Source organism: Lycorma delicatula, chromosome 8 (assembly GCF_047948215.1).
Source record: "Lycorma delicatula isolate Av1 chromosome 8, ASM4794821v1, whole genome shotgun sequence".
In the NCBI taxonomy this organism is placed as follows: Eukaryota; Metazoa; Arthropoda; class Insecta; order Hemiptera; family Fulgoridae; genus Lycorma; species Lycorma delicatula.
The window spans coordinates 52476515-52501457 of record NC_134462.1 but is presented as its reverse complement, the minus strand read 5'-3'; the positions used below and the strand labels follow the sequence as shown (position 1 = coordinate 52501457).

Below are 24943 nucleotides of genomic sequence, written 5' to 3'. Positions count from 1 at the left end.
CCTACTTGAAGAAGTACAGGCCCTATCGCACCAAATTGTGATATGACACCCCACACTGTTAGTTTAGGGGAATGTAGCGGTCTTTTGTGAATATTCGAGGGTTACTTTCAGCCCAGTAGTGGAGATTTGCTTAATTACAGTCTCACTGAGGTGAAAATGTGCCTTGTTGCTACTGAAGAACTCTGCCTAGGGAGTGATCTGTGCAAGCATTTGCTCATGCAGATTTTGGTGGTTGGCATAGCCTGTTGTGCTCAATTCTTGAGAGACATTATTTTGAAGGGTTCAGAATTCAAATCAAAATGCAGAATCCTACTCAAACTGCAGTCTGACATCCCCAAGGCATTCCTGTTTGGGCACATAGGTTGGAAAGAAATCGAGCACTTATTCAAAATTTTAGGAGTGCCCAGCACAGAGCCTTAATCATATGCACCGATGTGTTTAAAACAACCTCCTATAAGGCTACCGCCATATTGGGAAAGGCTCTTCCAATTGATTTAGTGGTAAAAGTTTGGGCGGCTATGTGGAAATTGCGAAGAGGTAGGGAGGCTGAGGTATTTGGAATGTGATTTCAAGCCAGGCCTCTACCGGAGTGGAACGGTGATCGCAATGTACTGATTCTAAATTTTGAACAGTTTCTCATCTCCTGCCTATAGTGGAGGCTGCTTTACAGCCTCGCGATGGAAGCATGGCAGCAAGAATGGCACGCCGCAACTAAGGGTAGGTCCTTGTATAGATTTATACAGGACTTGGGGGAATGATATGCCTCTAGTTTGTTTTTAAGGGCAACAGGAGCCCAAGTGCTCTCCAACCATGCAAATTTTAACCAATATTGAGTTGTGCGTGGCAGCTTATGAGGTATGCGTTTGCTGGGAGGCCCAGTTGAACGAACAAACAAACACATGATGTTTGACGGCCCAGCTCTTGGGGTGGGGGGGGGGCAGAACTCAGGTCCCCTTGGAACTTAGAGGTCAAGGGGAAAATTGGCCACTCATAAGCGGCCGGCGAGACAATGTGCATGAGTCGCATTTTCGGACCATGTGGGAGTTCCTTGATGCCATTACTTTGTTCAACCGGCATCAGTAGTTTAAGAGCTTCTACCACTTGCTATAGGAAGCTACTCTCAAGAAATGGCTGGCCATCGGTCAAATATAGCTCCAAGCGCTATAAATGGTGAACAGGGACTTGCTGGCAGTGACCTAGGCATTGCAGCAAATTGCTGTCCTTGATGGAGTAAATTGTAATTGATAATTCATATATTGTAGTATGTAAACAGGGTCCACCTACCAATTTTTGTAATATATGACAAGTGAGCGGTGGGACACGCAAGCGATTGGTGTAAGACACCATGCTTATTCCACTCACACAGTTAGGTAAGCTCTATGAGCTAATTAGAATATTGGTTGCTAAACCGTTTTGAGGCACAATAACCATTTGTGGCATGGACGTTTAGTCTTATGCTTTAGGGTGAACGAATGGAGTGGTGGTGGGAGAGATGCCAGATAAACCCCATCCCCAAGGCAACCCTGCAGGGTTCTATTGTCGGTCCCCTGCTGTGGAACCTGGTAATCGACGGATTTCTGGGATTGACATTCCCAAAAGAGGTCATGGCCCAGACTTTTACCGATGACTGTTCTCTTTTAGTTTGTGGTAATTCATGAGTACAGCTAGAAGACCGGACACAAGTGGCCTTGTCAACCGCAGAGGGGTGGGTGGACATTCAAAATTTAAAGATTTCTGTGCCCAAGATAAAGTTTATGCTTCTCAAGGGTGCAGACAAATTATCGTACAGTTGTAACCCCCATTTTAAATATAAAGATTGTGTAAGCAGCTGAGTTAGAGTTTGTAAGTACCTAGGTGTTTTGTTAGATGAAAAGTTGCTGTTTAGTAACCACATTAAGTAAGTAGCATCAGATGCCTTCTCAGTGATGCATAAACTTAGGAGGATTGCTTGGAAGGACTATGGGTTGTCTGGCCGTCAAATGTACATGGTATACAGAGGTGTCTTCGAAAATATGACCTCTTACACAGTGCCTGTTTGGACGCATAGGTTGGATATGAATAGAGCACTTCTTCAAAATTTATGGGGTGCCCAGCGCAGAGTCTTAATTGTATGCACTGGTGTTTTTAAAACAACCTTCTACGAGGCTACCACCATATTGGGAGACTCTCCCAATCGATTTAGTGGTGAAAGTTTGGGCAGCCATGTGAAGATTGCGAAGAGGCTGGGAGGCTGCGGTATTTGTAATGCTGTTTCAGGCTGGGCCAGTACCTGAACAGAGTGATGATCACAATGCACGGGATCTAAATTTCATTCAGTTGCTTGCCTGCAGAGCCTCACAATGGAAGCAAGACAGCTGGAATGGGACACCACAACTAAGGGAAGATCCCTGTACAAGTTTATGCGGGATGTGGGGGATGGTATGCCTTGAGTTCATTATTAAGGGCAACGGATGCCCAAGTGCTTACCAACCATGCTAACTTGAACCAATATCTGTTTCGGTTCTGCCTGCCAGCTGATTAGCTGTGTGTCTGCATAGACGTCCAATCAAATGAGCATTTGGTGTTTGACTGCCCTGCTCTTGGGGGGCTAGAGCCTGAGCTACCCTGGAACTTAGAGATCAACGGGAAGATTAGCCACTTTAAAAGCAGGTAGTCAATGTAGCAAGAACCGCATTGTCGGACCGTGTGGGAGTTGCTAGATGAGGTTGCTTTGTTCAACCGGCATCCGTAGTTTACTTAAGGGAAAGACTATTACCACATTGCCATTTGAAGCTAATCCTGAGTGTGGCTGACCACCAGCCAATTATTATGGCTCTAAGCACTACAAAATGGTGGACAGGTAGCTGCTGGCATTCATCAACCTAGGTGTGACAGTGAATAGTATTTGACGGGGTGCGCCTACCCATTTTAGCAAATATATGACAAGTGAGTAGTTGGGACATGTAAGCCGGTGGTGTGTGGCACTGCGTTTAGTCCGCTCATGCTGTTAGGTAAGCTCTTGCTATGTTAGGATACTGGTCGCTAAACTGTTCGAGGCTCAGTTGCCATTTGTAGCACAGACATGCAGTCTTATTTCTAAAGGCGACCGGAATGGGGTGGTGGCAGGAGAAATGCCAAACAAACCAAAATCCCCAAGGCAACAGCATGCCTCTGAGCAGAACATCTTGGCAATTGTTCGATCGCTGCTCTCACCAAATGCACATTTTCTGCTGTTCTGATATACTTGCATAGGTCATGTATACCTCATCGTAGTGTGCTACCAGTTTCCTCCAACTGCCTAACACATGATCAAATTGTGTTCGCATTACAACACTGTTGTGTGGAATGTTTAACTGTCGTTGAATTTTCATAATATGGTTAGCTGAACTAAAAAACTATAATAAAATCATTTTTTAATTTACTATAAGGGATTATTAACATTTCCTTAATAACAAATCTGTTTAAGAGGTTCATTTCTATTAGCAATATGAGGATTTATATTCTTAGTACTACTTATTCAATGACATTAAATATTTATATTAATTATAATAATCAATCCTTTGAAACTTTTTTCTTTTTTTTAGGAACATTCAACAAATGAACAATCTCGAAGATCTCCGAAGAAGAATTTGCTGTGACATTGTATGTATGAGAAATAATAGCTGTAGATGTGATTGAGACAATCATCGTTGCTATTACAGAAGAGTAAAAGTGCAAGGATTCATTATTGTATTTATTTGAGGAAACAATTTTTGTAGGCAGGTGATACTAATTAGAGATTTTTGTTGTAAAGCTGCCCAAAAAAAGATTCATTTATGTGTGTTGTGTACAAATGTAAAAGACATTACCTTACAGTACATTTTACATTGTGTATATGTACACTGACAGATGTTTATATAAAATCATAAAGTTATTTTTGTTTGTATGTATATATATGTAGTATATATATATATATACTATAATATACTGTGAATTATAATTCATTATGAACTGTTAAAATAATGAGTTGTTGTGAACGGTATATTTGTTCGGGTCCTTATGCTGTAAACACTAATTACATTACAGCTTATATTATTATATAATATAATAATGTAATTATTATTTATTATTATGATAATATGGTGAAATGATAATAGTATATAAGGAATACCTCTTTAATTTCTTCTCTTTCTCTCTTCACTTTTTCTTTATATATGTTAAGTATTGCTACTTTAGGCCGTGTAGTTGTGAAATAAAGTGAACTGTATTTATCATCGTCATCTTTGTTATAAAGAAAAACCGTTAAATCGTTGTACAGTAACATTTTAATAGATGTCATCAATTATTGTATTTAATTAATTATTTTTTTATCTTTATATCTGGATAAAAAAGTAAATAATTTGTATTTATTTATTAAGGTATGTTCATTAAGTTTTACATACTTTCAAATTTCCATCATTACTTAAATGTTAACAGGCATATAAAATAATTGTATAGATTAAAATTAAAATACTAAAAAATTATGTAGGCTACATTCACTTTTTATTGCCATATTGTTCCAAATAAAAGCTATACTTCAACAAATCTGCGATTAAATAATTGATTTATAGAATAATTTTTAAAATGAAATATGTTTTTTTTTAAACTGTTTAAACTTATAAGTTATAAATTGAAGATAAACATTATGATATTCAATTACAATTCAGTAAAAACCAAAATAATAAAACCTGAGGCATTTGAACTCACTGATCTAAACAGACATCTATTTTGTAAAAAGTTGAAAATTGTAATATTCATGAGCTTTCATTCAAAAATTAAAGAATATTTGGGTATAAAAAAAAATTATTTGGTGCTTGCAATGAGATTTTGCTTATTTTTCTTTATAGCCAGTATTTAAATTTAAACTTTATCATTATAGAAACCTGGTACCTGTTTTGTCAACCACTCAGAAATAGCCTGTACAAGGGATTTTGAATTCTCAAAGCATATTCTGCTTGCATAAATAATAGGACCACATATTTTTGTAAGGTATTCCATATGATTGATCCAACACTGAAATTCAGCAATGTGCGTCTCTTAGAACATTCTGGAATTTTATCTCCAGTATGGTCTACATTACTATATGCTTCAGTTCTTGAAATATCAGTTTTCTTGAATTCAATATTCTAATTTATGGTCACTTTCAAATATTTGAGTATCCGCTTCACTAATTTAAAGTGTACTTGTGTTGGTGTGTCCTGAATTCTTGAAACTATATTAACTGCATAGGATATATCTGGTTTGGTTCACTACATTAAACTACCAACTATTTCATGATAGCCATTTTTATTCTCCGCCAATGGTGAAACGCCTGTCATCTATCCAGGTTCAATAAAGATCATGAATGCCCTTGCATCAATCATGACAAATTTTTTTAATATTTTATTCGCATATATAGTTTGAGAAATTTTATTATAATCTTGAGATTTATCAGTTTTCATTCCCAAACAGCCTACATCTAATGAAGTAATCTCAAAACGATGGGCCAATCTGTTGAAGTCATTGACTGACTTATTTCCTCCCATCCCATGACTAAGCCATCATCCAAATAGTAAAAAGTATCAAATTTTTCATTATAAAACAAACCAGGATCTGTACAACTCTTCTGTAAATTACAAGTTCCAAGGAATTCAGTTAAACATTTATACCAATATTTTGAAATTGTTTCATTCCATACAGACTTTTAAGTAATTTACTTGTATTGTCATGTGGTTGCTGCTTATACAAATATTTTCTTCTAAGGTACCATTCAAGAAAACTGTTTTCACATGTAAATTGTTTAATAACACTAATCACACAGAATAGTGACACCAACAGAGCTCTCAAGGTTTCTAAGCTGGAAACTGGACTGATAGTATCATTAAAATCATATTCTTTTCTGTTTATAGAAACCCCTAGCCACTAAAAGAGCCTTATACAAAGTAATTTCATCTTTGGAATTTATTTTTATAAAAAAAAAAAAAATACATCCTGTTATCAATGAACGTGCTTTGAGATCATAAATTCATTAATTCCCACATCCTATTCTTGTATAATGAATTCATTTCATTGTCCATTATTGCTTTCCAATATTTAACATCCTTTGATTTCATAACCTTGTCTTTATTCATTGGTATTTTTTTATCAGCATTACTTTTGGGTAGTGTTGAAATTATTCATCTCATTAACGTGCTGGTTCTTCAATTTCCTGTCTGATTCTTAAATTATAACGATACTTATGGTTCAAGTACGTTAAAGTATTTTTTGATACGTATGCTCAAGTTTTGAAAAACATCCTCCTTTTGTGTATAATTCGCAGTAACTGAATTTTGTGAAATCCTCTCATTCTCATGAGACCACTCTCATCGTTGTTTTTACTTGAAATTTCTATTTATTTGTTCCTGTTAATCCTTATTTGGTTTCTGTGAAAATTCAACTCTAAACTTTATATCTCCAGAAATATAACAGATTTTCTTTCTTTTTTTTTGAGGAAAGAATTTGATAATCACAATCGGCATAACCAATATATACTCTTGTAGATTTTGCATCAGATTTCTTTCATTTCTGGGGAATCCATACAAAACATCTTTGACAAAAATATTCAAGTGGTTAAAATAATCCTTATTCAAAAATAATTCTGAGCAATAATTTTGTATGGTTTTAATTTTTGTTGATACAGTTCTGTTTAATGTATATGTCAGTAAGTACAGCTTCACCCCATAAAAACTTTGGTTGATGAACTCCTGATTGGTCTAGTGGTGAACTCATAAATTCAAATCCTAGGCAGTTACTTTTATTCGGATTTGAATAATAGATCGTGGATACCAGTGTTCTTTGGTAGTTGGGTTTCAATTAACCACACATCTCAGGAATAGTCGACCTGAGACTGTTCAAGATTACACTTCATTTACATTCATACATATCATCCTCATTCATCCTCTGAAGTAATACCTTACTGTGCTTCCAGAGATTAAACAGAAAAAGAAAGCTAATTGAAAGCCATGAATGTGCCATCTCACATACAAAACTAATTTTGTGTTCAGCAACTGAAGTAGAAGGAATTGTAATTGAATGTTTTAGTCCAATAGTCTCAGCAGACATTCTTGCATCCTTATTGTCACAATTTCTTCGTACGTCATTGTGTAATTCTTTTATAATTAATTCAGCTTGTGTATGCACTAAATCAATGAAGTTTCTTTTTCTTCACGTCATCCTTTCTATGTAATAGATATCCCACTCTGAAACTGGAATAATCATCTTTGAAAATAATGAAAACCATTCAAGTAATTTTACTCTATTGGGTCACGGATATCAGCAAAAATCAACTTTCCTGGTTTAATAGATTTTTCAATTTTTTTCACCAAAACTGAGTTAATGTTTACCAGGCATACATCCTTCACAAAACCCATCAATTTATACTGGTATTCCATGATCCTTCGATAAAATCTGGACATATTGTTTATTTTGACGATTTAAAATTTCACATCAACTTTGTAGCATATCTAGCCTTAGAAATTTCTTCATGAGTTGCTCACCACTGCCAGGTTCATTATCATAATTAGAAGTAGCTTTAGGAATGGGTACTCCATTTCTACAGAAAATCCTTGATGATTTTGCATTATTCTGAATCAATTGGTCAGTTCCCTTTTGTCCATCCTTTTTAATCAAGATCAAATTGCAAATTTCATCTGGCCAGTACCACCACACATCTTCAGAATAATGATCAGATCAATCTTGACCATTAAAAGTTTTAACATATACAGCCAGTACAAATAGCTTCTAATTTATTCCTTGTCGAGCATTATCCATTTGTTTTGGCATTTCAAAAGGTTCAAAGTAATCATATTAGTTACAACAATATGTTACACAGTTTGTAATACCACTAGTCGCAATTCAATTTTTCAATATCAACTAGAATAATTAAATGATTCATAAAATCATAATCTATAACCTTGCATTACTTCTCAATATTTTTTTTTTATTTCCTTCCATTAGATCTATGTCTTAGTAGATTTTGATTTCTATGTAGTAGTATTTACCTGTCTTAGGTTCATTCTTTTATTATTTGTTGACGCGTTTCTGAACAACTCCATTGTCAAAACTTATTGTACTTCAAGTGCAATCAAGTGCGTCAACATGTAAAAAAAAATGAAGCTGAAAGGTAAACAGTACACAACATAGAAATTATAGTAATCTTGGCAGAAAATATGAGTAATTATTATCTTAACAGTAAAGTAAGATGTTTCTTCACTTTTGCATTTGCCCTTTTTATTAAGTTTGTTTTCATAATTTTCATTACCTGATTCAGGGTTATAAATGTAAAACAAACTACATCGAAAACTGCATCTTATTCTAAAATAGTTTTCATAACAATTTTCCACATTGTCAAATTTCCTTTCCCAATGAATTACAGATTTTGGAAGTTTGTAACTATGATAAAAAATAAATATAGTCGAGAGATATTACATTTATAAATATAAACAAAATTATAAAATGATGAACCACCACCAAATCACATTCGAAGATGATGATTTAATTATAATAAAAATACAATCTAATGGTTGGCAATAATTACAGTACAACAAAGGAAAATACAACGTTTTAAATACTGCATCATTCCAGTACTGGACAGCAGAATTTGCATCTTTGTCCTTAATAAATTTCAAAAAAATCATAAATAAATAAGTTTTCATCTAATTATAGAATTTAATGTAACTGAAAATGCAGGATCATGTGAAAATAGATTGTTAGAATTAATGTGGCGAATTTAATGTACCTATTTACTGTTTTTTTGGTAGTTTATATATTTCATTTAATATTAAATATATATATATATATATTTATATAAAACATTGCTTAATGAATATGTTATACCATTTTCTTACACTGGATCCATTAATAATCTCATAATAAAACATTCATATTTTTTGTAAATTTCTTTAGGTTTTTTGCATTTAAAAACAGATTTTTCAATCTGATTTTTGTCATGTAAAATCAGCGCCTTAAGAATTAGATTCTTATTTAAAAATTGTAAAATATAGGAGGATTCATCTCTTAAAACTTTCCTTGAAAATATTTGATTGCACGCTACAAATAATTTTTTTTTAACATAGATTGTATTCTAAATTTTTGTTACCTTTTACTATTTATTTATTTATTTTTATTAAAATTGTGTCTATTTGACATTAATTTTAAGTGGAAAGGACAGTTTTATTTGAAACAATATGATTGATGATTTTCATGAAAACTGTTATACTACTGCTGTTTTATTATTCATTCATTAAATGTATAAATCATAACTGAAAATGTAAATTACAAAATGTGTTATTATTTATATTACTTTATACGTATTTTTTTAATAAAAGTTGCTGAATGTACAGTGGTGTGTGGTAATCCAAACTAGATTATGTAACATTTATAAATTGTCCATAATGTAAGATTTACCAGCCAATTACAGTTTTATTTTTAATTTATTTTTTATTGCATGTTAAATTTGTATTTAAATTTTACAATCCCATTTTAAAAAATGAAAATCGACTGTCAAAAAGACTATTCAATTAAATATAAGTAAAATTCCACTATAAGTGAGATTTTACAGATCAATAACAGGAGTTTATTTGAAATGAGGGTGGATTCTATTCCGTACTTAATAGTCTCATAAGTGAAAATAAAAAAGTATTAAATTTCAAATTTTATTATACTTTTTATAAGAAACTATTTTCAGTTAGATAATGCTTCTCTTTCTCTCATGCAACTATTCAGCACTTATTTGTTTAAAAATCCTTTTAAAATAAGTATTGCTGTGCTTCTTGTAAGAATTGCTGTAAATTGTCACATTGAACCAAAATTATGTGAACAAATTTTGTGTGATGCGATAATGGTTGTCTTTTATTGATATACACATTTTCTTGCCTATATTTTCAGACCAAACATACAAGTTATTTTTTTTTACTAAACCATTCCAGAACAGAATTAGCTATAACTTTAAATCATTGTTAACTGTAATTTATGATATTCAAGTTTAGTATGATTAAAAAATATAAGGAATTTTATTTAATTTTATCATAGAGAAATTTCAGTTCCATAATGAAATAAATTGCCATGGTTTACACAAACTGATTGGGGAATGAGGTTAGTGAAACTTAATAAGATGTACATATATTAAGCATATGTCTTCAGTCTCATATATTTAAGTGTATACTTATTGCAGCAAAGATGTAATGTAAATATTCACTTAATTTTGTGTCACTAGGCAGGAATAGAAAAGCAGTCAGATAATAGTTGCATAAAGATTTTTTTTTTAATGTTTATGTTTGAAGATGGCTTAGTTTCTTATTAAATTATATTTATATTCCAGTTTCATTTCCTAATGTAAGCACATTCTAAATCAGTTAAAGTGATGCAGATAAAACTTTAGTTTATTCATTACACTTATTACCATACATTTCACTAGACTTGTGATCGTAAAAAAATATAATTATTTTTCTTTTAAATTAATTTTAATGAGAGGAAATTTTTTAGGCTGCTTAATAATCATGTTGCATTAAACTCCTGATTTTTGTTGTACATAGTACCATTGTACCAAGGGAGGAGGTAATTTAACATCAATTATCAAAATTTTGTCAAAAAACTAAAAAAAAAAGAATTGATCTAAAGGTGTTTGTCATAAACATTTTAGCAAAATATTTTTAAAAAATAATCATTAAACATTTTGATGAAAAAACATTAACAAAATAATAAAATAAAATAAATATCTTAATAATGCAAATCAGAAAGTATTATATGCATGAAGTTACTAATCTAAAATACTGAATAAATAATTTATCTTAGTGTTTCTTCTAATTCACAAAAAAAAAAACATATCTTCTGCAGATAACAGGTTGACTGCCACAGATTTTTGGTATCTTGCTACTGGGCCACAATTTTTTTTTCTTGAATTTTTTTTAATGCATATAGTTTAAAATCATCTACATTTTATTCATTTACTATTATTTTTTATTAAAATATAAGCAAGTATCAAATTGGTACTCATGGCTTTTCCATGCTGCAACAATTCAACTGCCTTTTTATGTTGTTGGAAAAATTATTATTTACATATATATTTACATCTAAGTAAAAGTACAAATATGTTTCTTGAGGTTAGGGATATAAAAAAAAAGTCACATATAAGGAAAAACATTTGTATTGAAGTTTTGTGTATAAAAACATTTTCAAATTGGCTCTAAAGCATTCATAGGTCATATATTTTGCTTTGTACGGATGCTGAATATAAAAATATTCTATGCATAGGTATGATTCGCACTGGAGACGTTTAGTATACACTTTTTTTGTTTTTTTCTAAGCTAATTCTTTCCCTCCATCCTTGCAGTTCATCATATAGTATCTTGTACATTTACTTTGCTTGTTATGTTTTACCGAAAATGCTGCTGCTGCTGTTGAGGCTATCTTGTAATAGGAATTTTTTTTCTGAAGTTCTCTAAAGAGACTTTCTTTAAATTTAGTAATTTTTATTGACTTTCCAGTAACACTTTTGAATAGAAATAAAACATTCGCCATACTGAAGCTGTTAGTAAATCTATAGTGATTTCCCTATATTACTTCATTTATCTTCTAGGTGGTGTTCCATAAGAGGCCATTTGATCAGTGTAATAAATGTATGATTTGACTCTGTTATAATCAACAGGTTTCATTTTCTTTTTTCCACTGCTCCTGTATTTGATCACCATGCTTCGTCAAGAGCATCAAAATGTCTTGTTTGTCTCTCCATTTCAAGACGACTATATTTTCATTATTCTTTTTTACCAAAATTTCATCTTTTTTCAATTTGGCTTTAACAACATGTTTTGGAATATCTTTCCTATTTTTTTGTAAAGTTTACAACTAGGTTGGTTTTGTTTTGACCTAGAGATCTTACTGGATTGACACTAGTGTACCAATTGTCAGTAAATAACGTGCGGCCAAAATTTAGGTAAGGTTGCATTAGTTTCACGACTACCTTAGCTGTGACTTCCTTTGTTGGCTCTTTCTCTTTTCCAGAATATGTCATTTTGTATCCTCTTGCAGCACATAGTTTGAAAATTTTAACACCATATCTACGGCATTTATTTTTTTTAGTATTGTTGAAATACCAGTCGCCCTAAAAATTGAACCATGGATTCAATGCAAATCTTATCTTTAGGAACAATGTAAATTTTAAACTTTTCATTCATAACCATTACCAAATTCACTATTTTATGCAATATTTTTTTTCATTTTTTACACAATGAGACATTCTTAAAAAGAACTCAAACCTGTTCCTTGACATGATCTCAGGAACATGAGTGATATAAACGTCATCTTGTCACCAATAATGGGCTAGGCTAGGAAGTGTACTGTATAAGTGATACTGTATTACAGTGCTTTTGTATTAATAGGTTTTTCATAATGTTAAAGAAATTAAATGCTTATTCAGAAGTTATAAATGTTTCACCCTTCTCATTCAGCCCATTTTATATTAAGAAGTTAACATTGACTTAAAACATCAAGATATAGAACTTACCACTATGATAAAACCTTACCAAACAAAAGTTCCACTTTTTAATCACTGCATTAATAGACTAGTCAATATACAGGGTGGTGTATGAAATGATCCAACATTTGGTTTGGTTAAAAAATATTTATTTGAATCGCAGTACAAAAAAGTTAAATACGTGTTTAATATATACCTGGAGATTATGTTCTACTTATCACACATTCAATGTGACCACCATATTGTCTAGCATCTTTTTTAACATGAACTCCTATGTTGTTAATAACTCAACACATAACCTTGGTTATCTTGTTGCACAACTCCGTGATCAGCACTCACAGTTCTATTACCATACAAGGATTAGGGAAATTTTTTCCCTTTAGAAACCCCCACAGAAAATAATCAGACGGATTCAAATCAGGACGTTCAGGGGCCAATTCTATCCAGACGCAAAATGATTAGGAAATCTGTTTGAAATGACATTTGTATTAAAAGTTTCATGCAGACAGTTTAAAAAAATATTAGCTGTGTGTGGTGCGACTCCAATCTGCATGAACTTCTTGTTTTGTAATTGAAACCCTTTTGCAAGAAGTTGAGGAACAAAATTATTACATAGCTTGTTTAGATAACGTTCACTGTCTGTTCAAAAAAGAATGGCCCTATTACTCTAAGACTTGAGATAGCGGTCCATACTGTAATTCTTGGAGCATGAAGCATGTGTGGATTTTCGGAAGCACAAAAATGCACATTGTGTTTATTAACAATCCTGTGTAAGTAAAAATGTGCCTCATCTGCATTATTCAATACATCTTGGTTTACAGTCCATTCAGCAGATGCCATTCTTTGATGTTTGTTGTCAACTGTTAATTAGGCAATACTGTTGTTTTGTATGGTTACAAATACAAATCGGTTTTTATAATTTGTTGCACAGATCGCCTAGAAATCCCAAGTTGTGATGCTGCTTTTCTTGTTGATTTGCCCAGGTTCCTCAACAATGCTGCTTTCTCAATAATTTGACATTTACTCTCAAATACTGAGCCATAAGTATTTAAAGTTTCATAAAGTCTACATATTGTTTTAAATGCAGACAACCACTGAGTTTGAAAATGTGCATTGAACTGTCTTTGTGTAAGCTTCACACTTTTCGTTTCATTTAAAAATAACACAATCTTTGTGCACTGTTCAAAGTCAGTCTTCCTTTCTCAGCCATCTTGGAAGAATACACGAACAGCACACTCGGAAACAGCAGAAACTAATATTCATGAACTGCTGTCAACATAAAACACATTAATAATTATTAACCTAAACAATTATTGCCAAAACAAATGTTAGTTCATTTTGTGTGCCACCTTTATATATATATTTATTATACATATACCTGTTTTAATAGCATTTGGCTGTAAACAATAAATTTTGTTAGGAATGAGCCCAGGATGTTTGGTTTAATAATTCTTTTATATTAGGATTCTATGATAATACATAACAATTATTCCTAATGTTAATTTCATTTTAAAAAATGTTTTGTGTTAAACCAAATTAAGACTGATTTCTGATGTTAATATAAAGAAATAAATCTTAAAAGCTAGAAATGAAAGTACAATAGGGAAAATTGGAAAGGTGTTGCTGAGGCCAGGACTGTACTGAAACAATAAGACCAGTAAAGCAGATAAATTTTGTTAATAGAGAATAAAATAAAAAATAATTATTTTTTTGATTTTTATGGTTTTAAATTTAATAAGTAAAGTTTATAAAAATTTAAGTTTTTTAAGTTTGGATTTCCATAATTCCACTTCAACATACATAATAATTATTAATAACTTAAAATTGTGGAAGTATTTTTGATGTCCTATTCTTTTAATTTTATTATTGTTTTATTATTTATTTTGTTTACATAAAAATATAATAAAATATGATGTCTTGCAGGTTACATGTTTTATTTTATAACTGTGAAATTATTTCATTTGATTTCTTACAAATCCAAAGATGATATTAAATGTTATTTAGTGATATACTTGTATGTAATATTACTTTTTAATTGCTAAATTAAAAGAAAAAAAAATTAATTTTTTAGTAGCATTTTTAAAAAGATTATGTTATGTATATTAAAATGTATTTAAATGAGATTATATAAATTAATTCATTTTAATTACATTTTTTAGCAATCATAGTTAATATTTATTTTGTGATAAATTCATGACAAAATGTACAGTTATTTTTTCTTAACATTGTTGTTATTGCAAATCATTAGTGTTCCTTTACTTTTGAAAATGTTTTTTATATGTATTGTTACATGTAATTTTCCATATAATTGTATATTCAGTGGTTTTGTTATAAAAATATTTTTATGTATTTTTTATCATGTTTCGTATTAAGATTAGGCAGTACTTTTGCATTTTATTATAAAAGAAATTGTGTAATAAGAGTTGAGTGACTATTACTAAATTCTTTAAGTAGAGTTTGGGTTTTAACATCTTTATGGGTGAAATTTGAGTGACATGTTTTGTCTCTTCAGATTTCTGGTAAAATTTACTCTGTTAATCCTAAGTAGTGTACCATTTTGTACATTTTCAAAAAAAATTTATTCTAGCTCAGTGTTAATATTTTTACCTAATGTAACATAGCATTGTTTCTTCATCAGGTTAATCAGATCATTATAAATAAATAAAATTAATCTTCACTGCAGGTATAAATGTTTAATTTAAAAAAAAATTATATTAAATTGTGAATTTTGTTGTGATCATTTATATAACATACTCCTAAATTGATTTCAAACATTAGGTGTATACATATATTCAATTTAGTAATCAATATTTATATCAAATAGTAAAAATAAAAATGTTAACCACATTATATGTATATATATATTTTTTTTTAGTTATCTGTTCATTGCAAAAGGAAACCATTTCCAGGTGGAAATGATTTCCTTTACTATCAGTGAGAACCAGTTTAGTGGTTTTCTCTTGTAACTACACGTATGCACAATTAAAGCTATCCTACAACTTTTTTCTTTTTAATCAGAAATTAATTTTATAGAGAATGGGAAAAATGCAACTGGGATTTGAAACTTGGATGAAAGACATACTCAGCTGCTGGCACAGATTCTTTTCTATTTTCATTTGTAGAGCTTAATATTCTTTTGTAAATTTGTAATTATTTTTCACTTTTTCTCTGAATTTACACAATAATTGTACAGAACTGTCTCTCAAAACTACAGTCTCTGTAACCCTCTATGAAGTGCAATACCTATGATTTTAACTCTTGATAATGCAAAAAAAATTATGTGATATTGATATCTTGAATTTTTGTTTTATTTTTTATTTGCAGAAAATTACTTTATTTTTTTACAAAATATATACATACTATAAGAGAACTAAATCCTTCACCTTAAAAATCTATGCTGAATCAGTCCTGTGGAAATACACATAACGCAGTTTCAAGACTTAAACCCAAATAGCAGTTACAATGGTTTTCAGTCATTTAAAAAATTTCATTTTTCACTGTCTTTTTATTCAGTTAAACAAAATTTTTATTTTATTAGTACATAATAAGTATTAATGTAATTACTGCTAAGTTTATTAATTACCAGTCCTGCTTGTTATAATTGAAATTATAACATGGAAATTATGTATTTCCACATAAAAAAATTTAGGTTACTATTTTAGTTTTTATTTTTCTATTAGTTTTGAGGAATCTTTTAATTTTTTAGTTAACTTCGTGTAATTTTACAAATTTCCTATTATTTTTAAATGCGACTTTTCTGTAACTAATTTAATAAGTAACATTATGTTATTGAGGCCTTGAAAGTAAACAGTGATCTGATTAACTTCAGTTTTCCATTATTTTATTTTACAATGTGACTGAAGTTAAATACACTTATTTTGTTTTATTTTCTATCACGTTTTTTCTCACTTTTGCAAAGCTAGATTCAGTTTTTAATAATGTTACTACTGAACCTACGTTATATGTAAGATGTTTTCTCTCAAGTTGTTTATATTGCAGTAATTAATAGTACATTGTTCTACAGTTGTGTAATTTTGTTTTATATTTATAAAATGTGTAGCCTATATAAATGTTAGTTTTTTAATTGAATATATAAAAAGAAGTATCTCTTAAAAATTATAAGTATAAAAAATTGTAAATTATTCTATTTATTTTTGACAGAAATATTATCAGATTAATTTGTAATTTTTGTTTTTTTTTTTATATAACTTTAAGAGTTGCTTATTTATTATTATTAATTATCAACAGTCTGATAAAATCTTAAACACTATTGTATTTTTTTGTGTGTCTGTGCTCTTCTCAATTGTGTATGTGTATTTATACTGTAAGTTATTAAATAATCTGGTAAAATTTATTTTCAAAATTTAAGAAATTATTTTTCATTCTTGTTCATTAAAATCATTCTCATAGTTGTTCAAGAAATGTAAAAAAAAAATAATAATAAATAAAAATTGTAATTAATTTTTTTATTGATGAGTTTTGTTTTAAAATTAATGACTTATTATTTTTCCTATCATTTATCCATAGTTCAGTTAAAATTGTAATTGTCAAACTCCAATCATAGAAGTTTGCCAATATAGCAAACAGTGCACAAAATGCAGTAGATTCCCAAGGTGATATAACTCTGGTCACTGTTAGGGTTTATGACCATTTCATAGGAAGTGGTCATAATTTGAGCCCTTGACATTGTACCACCAAACTATTGCAAACTCAACTCAGGAAAATCCTCTTTCAGTGTAGTTTTTATATAAAATTTTAATTAGAACAATTGAAAAAAGGAAGTGTTTTTTAATTAGAACGATTGTAAAGGGTTCTGTATTGCAAAAATACTGATGTACTAGTAGAACCTTAAAATTGGCCATATTTTTTTCTTTGGTTTTATGTTTTATCTTTTCAAAAGTCTTTTCAAACCTTTCTTGTATTTTTTAAGAAAATATAAATTCCTTTTTCTGCCATTAAATCATAATGACTTATTAATCTACTTCTAATTATGCTAATAATCTATTTATTAATATGAGTTAATTATAATGAATACAAGATTGTGTAAAACAAAAATAAATAATTGCATTATTAAACACAAATAATTTTAAAATCATTGATCTCCAGTAAAAGAAATTACATTGTGTTAATAATACTATACGTAGGGCCAGAATTTGAGCAATATTCTTGAACTTTATGAAAAAGTAATAAAACTAAATATTTAATCCAAAAACTGGTGGTAAAACTTTGCAACCAAGAGACTTAGAGACGAATAAAAAAAAATTAAATCTTGAATACTCTACTTTTTGACAGAATACTTCATTCAGATTTCAAAAATCAACAAATTAAAAAAAAAATCAATGAGAAGAAAAGTTTTAAAAATTTGAAAGTTTTTCTTCGTATTTGATCAAGCGCATGGGGGAAATGAAATTTTTTCAGTAAACTGCATTAAAATTGTTTAAAAGCTTAAGACTTAAGCTTTAATTTCTTTTTTGTATGTCTATGATTTTTTTTGAACTGAAATATTCCACTAAAGAAAAAAGGCTACCTTTGTATTTAATGCTGCATATCTACTGATCTAAGTAAGATATCGATACAAATAAATATGTAAATTAAAAAATGTTGATCTAGCTTTAATGACAAATTGTGAGGTCTTTAATGGTAGCGTTACAGTTTTTGGCTTTTGTTCATTTTGTACCGAGGTATAGAGATTTTTAAACACTGAGACTGCAACATGTATCACCCACTCTCAGCTTAACGCAAGATCAATTGAATATGCTATTTAACTTTTTTTTTACAATTATTTTTTTTAAAACAATTTTAATAAAAATACTTCCAAATATGATTAAATATGCGTCGTTTTAGTTGCTCTCATTTAAAATTAAGTTTTAACTCAGAAATAGGATATACTACATTTAAAAACAATAAGTGCAATTGCTGTTTTTAAGACACTCTTAATAATTATTACAGACACTCAATAATTATTTTTAACAGATGGTAAGTTTAAAAATTTTGGGGTGGGGACGCTAGAAAATGTTTGATTCTAAATGTGGGCGATGGGTGAAAAAGTTTGAGAATCAATGGTCTAGATAGATACTTTGCAAAGAGAACAGTATGACAAGAACCTGAGTATTGCGATAAACTGCAATCCTTACAACCTGATAATTTCTTAACGTCTCTTAAGTCTCAGTAAAAAGGATGCTGAATACTGGAGGATGTGAAAGTAAAATTCTAACTGCCAATACCACACTTTGTGAACTAGATCACTGAAAATTAGCAAGTTAAGAATGCTGGATGCACTTCACTACACACAGTTGACATAAATTCTAATATGTAAATATGATGATATAAAGCTAGAGGCAAAACTGAATTTTGATTGCTGCAAATGTAAATATTGCATATTACTGTTGGATAACAGACTAATATCTTACTTTTAATTTAATATTTATTTCATGATCATACTAGCATTTTGCTAAAGCTACATAAAAAAAATAAGGTAAATAATTGTATTCGTATATTTATTTAAGTACATAATAGGAAATAAGTTATATCACTAGTTATAATAACAGGAGTTAGTATATTACAATAACTGAGATAGATACAAAGATATTCAAGAAGAGACAAGAGTTGTAAACTCATTCTACTTGGTTCAAGGTATGATTGTAAGCAAAATTAACAAATTTCGTTCTTTTTTAAAATAAATCATTAATTATTATATGTTTGCCTAAAATTTTATTAAATTAAATTTCATATTTACAACATTATATGATTAGTCATCATTGAACAATACATAAAATTTAATGTTGTCAAAAAAAATATTTTTTAAATATAAATGTTTTATAACATTAATCCGATTAACCAGGTTACATTTAACAAGGTACAGATGAAGATGTTACTTTTTCAAACAATATATTACTCTAAATTTAGTTTTTTTTTATATCTATACACTGATTTATAACTCTAATCAGGTTTTTATTTTCAAGCGCAGCAGCAACTCTCTCTTTATCAGCAAGTTGTTTATTAACAGCTGCTTCAGAAGCATGTGTACCGGGTGTTATTTCCACACTAACTTTGAACCTTGGAGGTAATGCTCTCAGTAATCTGACTCTGACGGATAAACCGATTAGTGTCGCCATACTACAATGTGGTATAGTCGGTGTGAATAATACTTTTATTTCATTATTAACATTATCAACCTGTAAAAAAAATATTTAAAATAAAGAAAAATCTGATAAAAAAACAAATTTTTCCTAAAAGTAGTTATTAAGGATGTTAATAAAACCACAATTATAGTAAACATTACAGAAGAAAATGCTTCTTGTAGAAGTGTTATAAAGTGGGATGTCAATTATCCAAATGTAGATTTTCTGGAAAATTAAATAAAAAATTAATACACAATTTAAAAAATCAAAAATAGTATTTAACATACAGTAAAGAATGACTTACCTGAACAAGGCTTTGTTCAACAACATTTAATTCTTCTAGGGTCAAGGGATGTTCAGGATCATTTATACCTCTAATTAAATCTAAAATTAAAGTTAAGAGAACAAACATAATTTGAAGTTAAAAATTAATACATTATTGTTACACCAAATGGTAGTATAATTATTTTTATAATTCTATTAATCCCTTTCTGCAAAACAAGATTGTATCAACAATATAGATGGCAACTCAACAAGAAGTAGTGAAATGACAATTAAGAAAGGTTGTGACCTAGGGTTCTGGAATTCAGAATGGTAACATTGCTACAAAATTAGTTGCATTTTAATACCATTATTATTACTCCATTATAAATAATATATTAATACAATTATATTATAAACTGTGTTCAGTACTTAATTGGAAGAGTGAATCGTTACTCATGTTAATAGTCGGTAATTAACCAACTTCATAACTAGCTTATATACTTATGGGTATTAAGCCTCCTCTATGAATCATGAGACCTTGCCGTTGATGAGGGGGCTTGAGTGCTCAGGGATACAGAGTAGCTGGACCGAAGGTGCAACCATATCGGAGAGGTAAATGTTGAGAGCCAGACTAAGGAATGATTCCTGAAAGAGGGCAGCAGCTCTTTCAGTAGTTGTTAGGGACATGAGTCACAATGACTTAAACGGCCATATCAACATTACTCAGTCCTCCGAGTACTGCGCAGCTGAAAGCAATGGAAAACTACAGCTGTTTTTTTTTTCCAAGAAAATGTGGCTGCATTTTCACATAATAATGGAGGCGCCTTCCTTGGTAAAATATTCCGATTCCGGTGGTAAAATAGTCCCCCCGTTCAGATCTCCGGGTGGGGACTACTAAGGAAGGGGTCACCAGAAAGTTAAAAAATAACATTCTACGGAGCGTGGAATGTTAGAAGCTTAAAAAAGGTTGGTAGGGTAGAAAATTTAAAAAGGGAAATGGATAGGGTAAATGTGGATATAGTAGGAATTAGTGAGGTTCGGTGGGAAGAGGAAGGCGACTTTTGGTCAGGTGATGTTAGAGTAATTAACTCGGCGTCAAATAACGGGCAGGCAGGAGTACGTTTCGTGATGAACAAGAAGATAGGGAGGAAAGTGGAGTATTTCAAGATGCATAGCGATAGAATCATTGTAATAAGGATAAAATCAAAACCTAAACCGACAACGATTGTTAACATCTATATGCCTACAAGCGCCCATGATGATGATGAGGTAGAGTGTGTATACGAAGAGGTTGATGAAGCAATTAAACACGTAAAAGGAGATGAAAATTTAATAATAGTTGGAGATTGGAATGCAAGCATTGGAAAAGGCAAGGAAGGAAATATAGTGGGTGAATACATTCTGGGCAAAAGGAATGAAAGAGGGGACCGACTTATAGAGTTTTGCACAAAGTATAATTTAGTAATTGCCAACACCCAATTTAAAAATCACAATAGAAGAATATACACTTGGAAAAAGCCAGGCGATACTGCAAGGTATCAGATAGATTATATCATGGTTAAGCAAAGATTTAGAAATCAACTCGTTGACTGCAAAACTTACCCTGGGGCAGACATTGATAGCGACCATAATTTGGTGATAATGAAATGTAGATTGGGGTTTAAAAACCTGAAGAAAAGGTGTCAGATGAATCGGCGGAATTTAGAGAAGCTTGAGGAAGAGGAGGTAAAGAAGATTTTTGAGGAGGACATCGCAAGAGGTCTGAGTAAAAAAGATAAGGTAGAAAATGTAGAAGAAGAATGGGAGAATGTTAAAAAGGAAATTCTTAAATCAGCAGAAGCAAACTTAGGCGGAATAAAGAGAACTGGTAGAAAACCTTGGGTTTCAGATGATATATTGCAGCTGATGGATGAACGTAGAAAATATAAGAATGCTAGTGATGAAGAAAGTAAAAGGAACTATCGGCAATTAAGAAATGCTATAAACAGGAAGTGCAAACTGGCGAAAGAAGAGTGGATTAAAGAAAAGTGTTCAGAAGTGGAAAGAGAAATGAACATTGGTAAAATAGACGGAGCATACAGGAAAGTTAAGGAAGATTTTGGGGTACATAAATTAAAATCTAATAATGTGTTAAACAAAGATGGTACACCAATATATAATACGAAAGGTAAAGTCGATAGATGGGTGGAATATATTGAAGAGTTATACGGAGGAAATGAATTAGAAAATGGTGTTATAGAGGATGAAATGGGAGAAGCAATACTGAGATCAGAATTTAAGAGAGCATTAAAAGATTTAAATGGCCGAAAGGCTCCTGGAATAGACGGAATACCTGTAGAATTACTGCGCAGTGCAGGTGAGGAAGCGATTGATAGATTATACAAACTGGTGTGTAATATTTATGAAAAAGGGGAATTTTCGTCAGATTTCAAAAAAAGTGTTATAGTAATGATACCAAAGAAAGCAGGGGCAGATAAATGTGATGAATACAGAACAATTAGTTTAAGTAGTCATCCATCAAAAATCTTAACTAGAATTCTATACAGAAGAATTGAGAGGAGAGTGGAGGAAGTGTTAGGAGAAGACCAATTTGGTTTCAGGAAAAGTATAGGCACAAGGGAAGCAATTTTAGGCCTCAGATTAATAGTAGAAGGAAGATTAAAGAAAAACAAACCAACATACTTGGCGTTTACAGACCTAGAAAAGGCATTCGATAACGTAGACCAGAATAAAATGTTCAGCATTTTTAAAAAATTAGGGTTCAAATACAGAGATAGAAGAACAATTGCTAACATGTACAGGAACCAAACAGCAACAGTAACAATTGAAGAACATAAGAAAGAAGCCGTAATAAGAAAGGGAGTCCAACAAGGATGTTCCCTATCTCCGTTACTTTTTAATCTTTACATGGAACTAGCAGTTAATGATGTTAAAGAACAATTTAGATTCGGAGTAACAGTACACGGTGAAAAGATAAAGATGCTATGATTTGCTGATGATATAGTAATTCTAGCTGAGAGTAAAAGGGATTTAGAAGAAACAATGAATGGCATGGATGAAGTCCTACGCAAGAACTATCGCATGAAAATAAACAAGAACAAAACAAAAGTAATGAAATGTAGTAGAAATAACAAAGATGGACCACTGAATGTGAAAATAGGAGGAGAAAAGATTATGGAGGTAGAAGAATTTTGTTATTTGGGAAGTAGAATTACTAAAGATGGACGAAGCAGGAGCGATATAAAATGCCGAATAGCGCAAGCTAAACGAGCCTTCAGTAAGAAATATAATTTTTTTACATCAAAAATTAATTTAAATGTCAGGAAAAGATTTTTGAAAGTGTATGTTTGGAGTGCCAGTTTATATGGAAGTGAAACTTGGACAATCGGAGTATCTGAGAAGAAAAGATTAGAAGCTTTTGAAATGTGGTGCTATAGGAGAATGTTAAAAATCAGATGGGTGGATAAAGTGACAAATGAAGAGGTATTGCGGCAAATAGATGAAGAATGAAGCATTTGGAAAAATATAGTTAAAAGAAGAGACAGACTTATAGGCCACATACTAAGGCATCCTGGAATAGTCGCTTTAATATTGGAAGGACAGGTAGAAGGGAAAAATTGTGTAGGCAGGCCACGTTTGGAATATGTAAAGCAAATTGTTAGGGATGTAGGATGTAGAAGGTATACTGAAATGAAACGACTAGCACTAGATAGGGAATCTTGGAGAGCTGCATCAAACCAGTCAAATGACGGAAGACAAAAATTTCCGAATTAACTTAAAATGTCCAGAATCACTACAGATGTTGAGGTAAAACTTCTTACATATCTATTAAGTACTGTCAGGAAGACATTTAATACTGTCAATAGACCACACTTAGGCGATATTAAGATTCCAGGCATGAATATCATTCAAACTAGGAATTTTTCATATACTACAAAATTCACCTAGCATCACGAAACTAATTGTGTCTGTACAAATCAAAATAAATTTTCATGGTAGCTGTTTGCTATCTGTATAATACTGCAATCAATTTAATTTCTTAGCATATTACCACATAAATGTTACATTAAAAATATGTAATTAAAGAACAAATTACAATATAAATGAAATGGTTCTCAATTTTGTTTTTAGTAACATTTTTAAAGTGGTGTTTAATTTTTGGAATACATTAAGAGAAAACATTTTGATCACCAAATTCAATATCGGGTAAGTTCAATCTGAACACGAATATTTCAACTTTTACTAGTCCGTAAACTGCAGACATTAAATTTAAAACAAAAATCTGCATTTGTATAAATTTTTTATTAACAATTCAATCCAAACAGTGTTAAATGTACCCCTCTTTGTTAATAAAAAATGTAGTCAGATTTTTAAAATAAAAAAGATTTACTGTCCAACAAAGGATACCAAATACTTCTCTCGAGTCGAATTCGTCAGTAGTGTTGTCATCCTCTTCCTCGGAAGTAACAATTCGTTCAACACATTTTTTATAAAGCTTTGGATTAATGTTTTCTAGAACATCTGCATTCATAACTTATAACTTTTGAACCAAGTTAAAAAAAAAAGATGAAACTTTAATGTTTACGGTAGCAGTAATTCTTAGTTACAAGCACTTCAACAAGTAGTGTAAGTAAGATAACCTCCAATAATTCGCTAACAGTGATTTATCGATATTTCTCGATATCAATAAATCATTTCGATTCTAGGGTATACTATACATCGGATACTTACTCAGCGGTTGAAATGAAAGTGAAAATTATTTCGTACGAGTGCTTAACACTCAGAATTATTTTATTAGTAGTATTATACTACATTGAGAAAGTGATATGTTTGTTGTGGATCACTATGCTGTTGCATTTTCTTCGGAGAGCTTTGGTAAGCACGAATGTATTTTGACGGATTACGAATGTGGCGTCTACGTTTATTACAAGAACTACCTAACAAACATCAACTACTGTTATACATTTAACAACACTTGAACATTAACAGAAAGAAGTTAATGTATTTCTTGTTAAAATTAATCATAAGTGAAATTGCAGGTAATTTCAAATTAAGTATAATTATTACTGTCTTG

The 24943-nt window shown here is 30.8% G+C and overlaps 2 protein-coding genes across 3 annotated transcripts in view; one reads left to right on the top strand and one right to left on the bottom strand.

The window, feature by feature from the left end:
• The window catches only part of LOC142328997 (uncharacterized), a 100734-nt gene extending 96430 nt beyond the window's left edge, over positions 1 to 4304 (top strand). The window contains exon 11 of one of the 2 annotated variants that reach the window (XM_075373233.1): positions 3564 to 4304. In XM_075373233.1, coding sequence (XP_075229348.1) covers positions 3564 to 3580 — 17 coding nt within the window. In that variant the 3' untranslated portion in view covers positions 3581 to 4304. The remainder of the gene's footprint in view (positions 1 to 3563) is intronic. The other variant, XM_075373232.1, reaches the window with a different exon arrangement.
• A 14724-nt stretch (positions 4305 to 19028) lies between these two features.
• On the bottom strand, positions 19029 to 24533 carry galla-2 (MIP18 family protein galla-2). The gene is made up of 3 exons (XM_075373154.1): positions 24277 to 24533; positions 19910 to 19989; positions 19029 to 19659 (listed from the first exon to the last, which is right to left on the bottom strand). Exons 1-3 carry the CDS (start codon positions 24398 to 24400, stop codon positions 19387 to 19389), a joined length of 477 nt encoding a protein of 158 aa, XP_075229269.1. The 5' UTR covers positions 24401 to 24533; the 3' UTR covers positions 19029 to 19386.
• Positions 24534 to 24943: the final 410 nt, after the last annotated feature.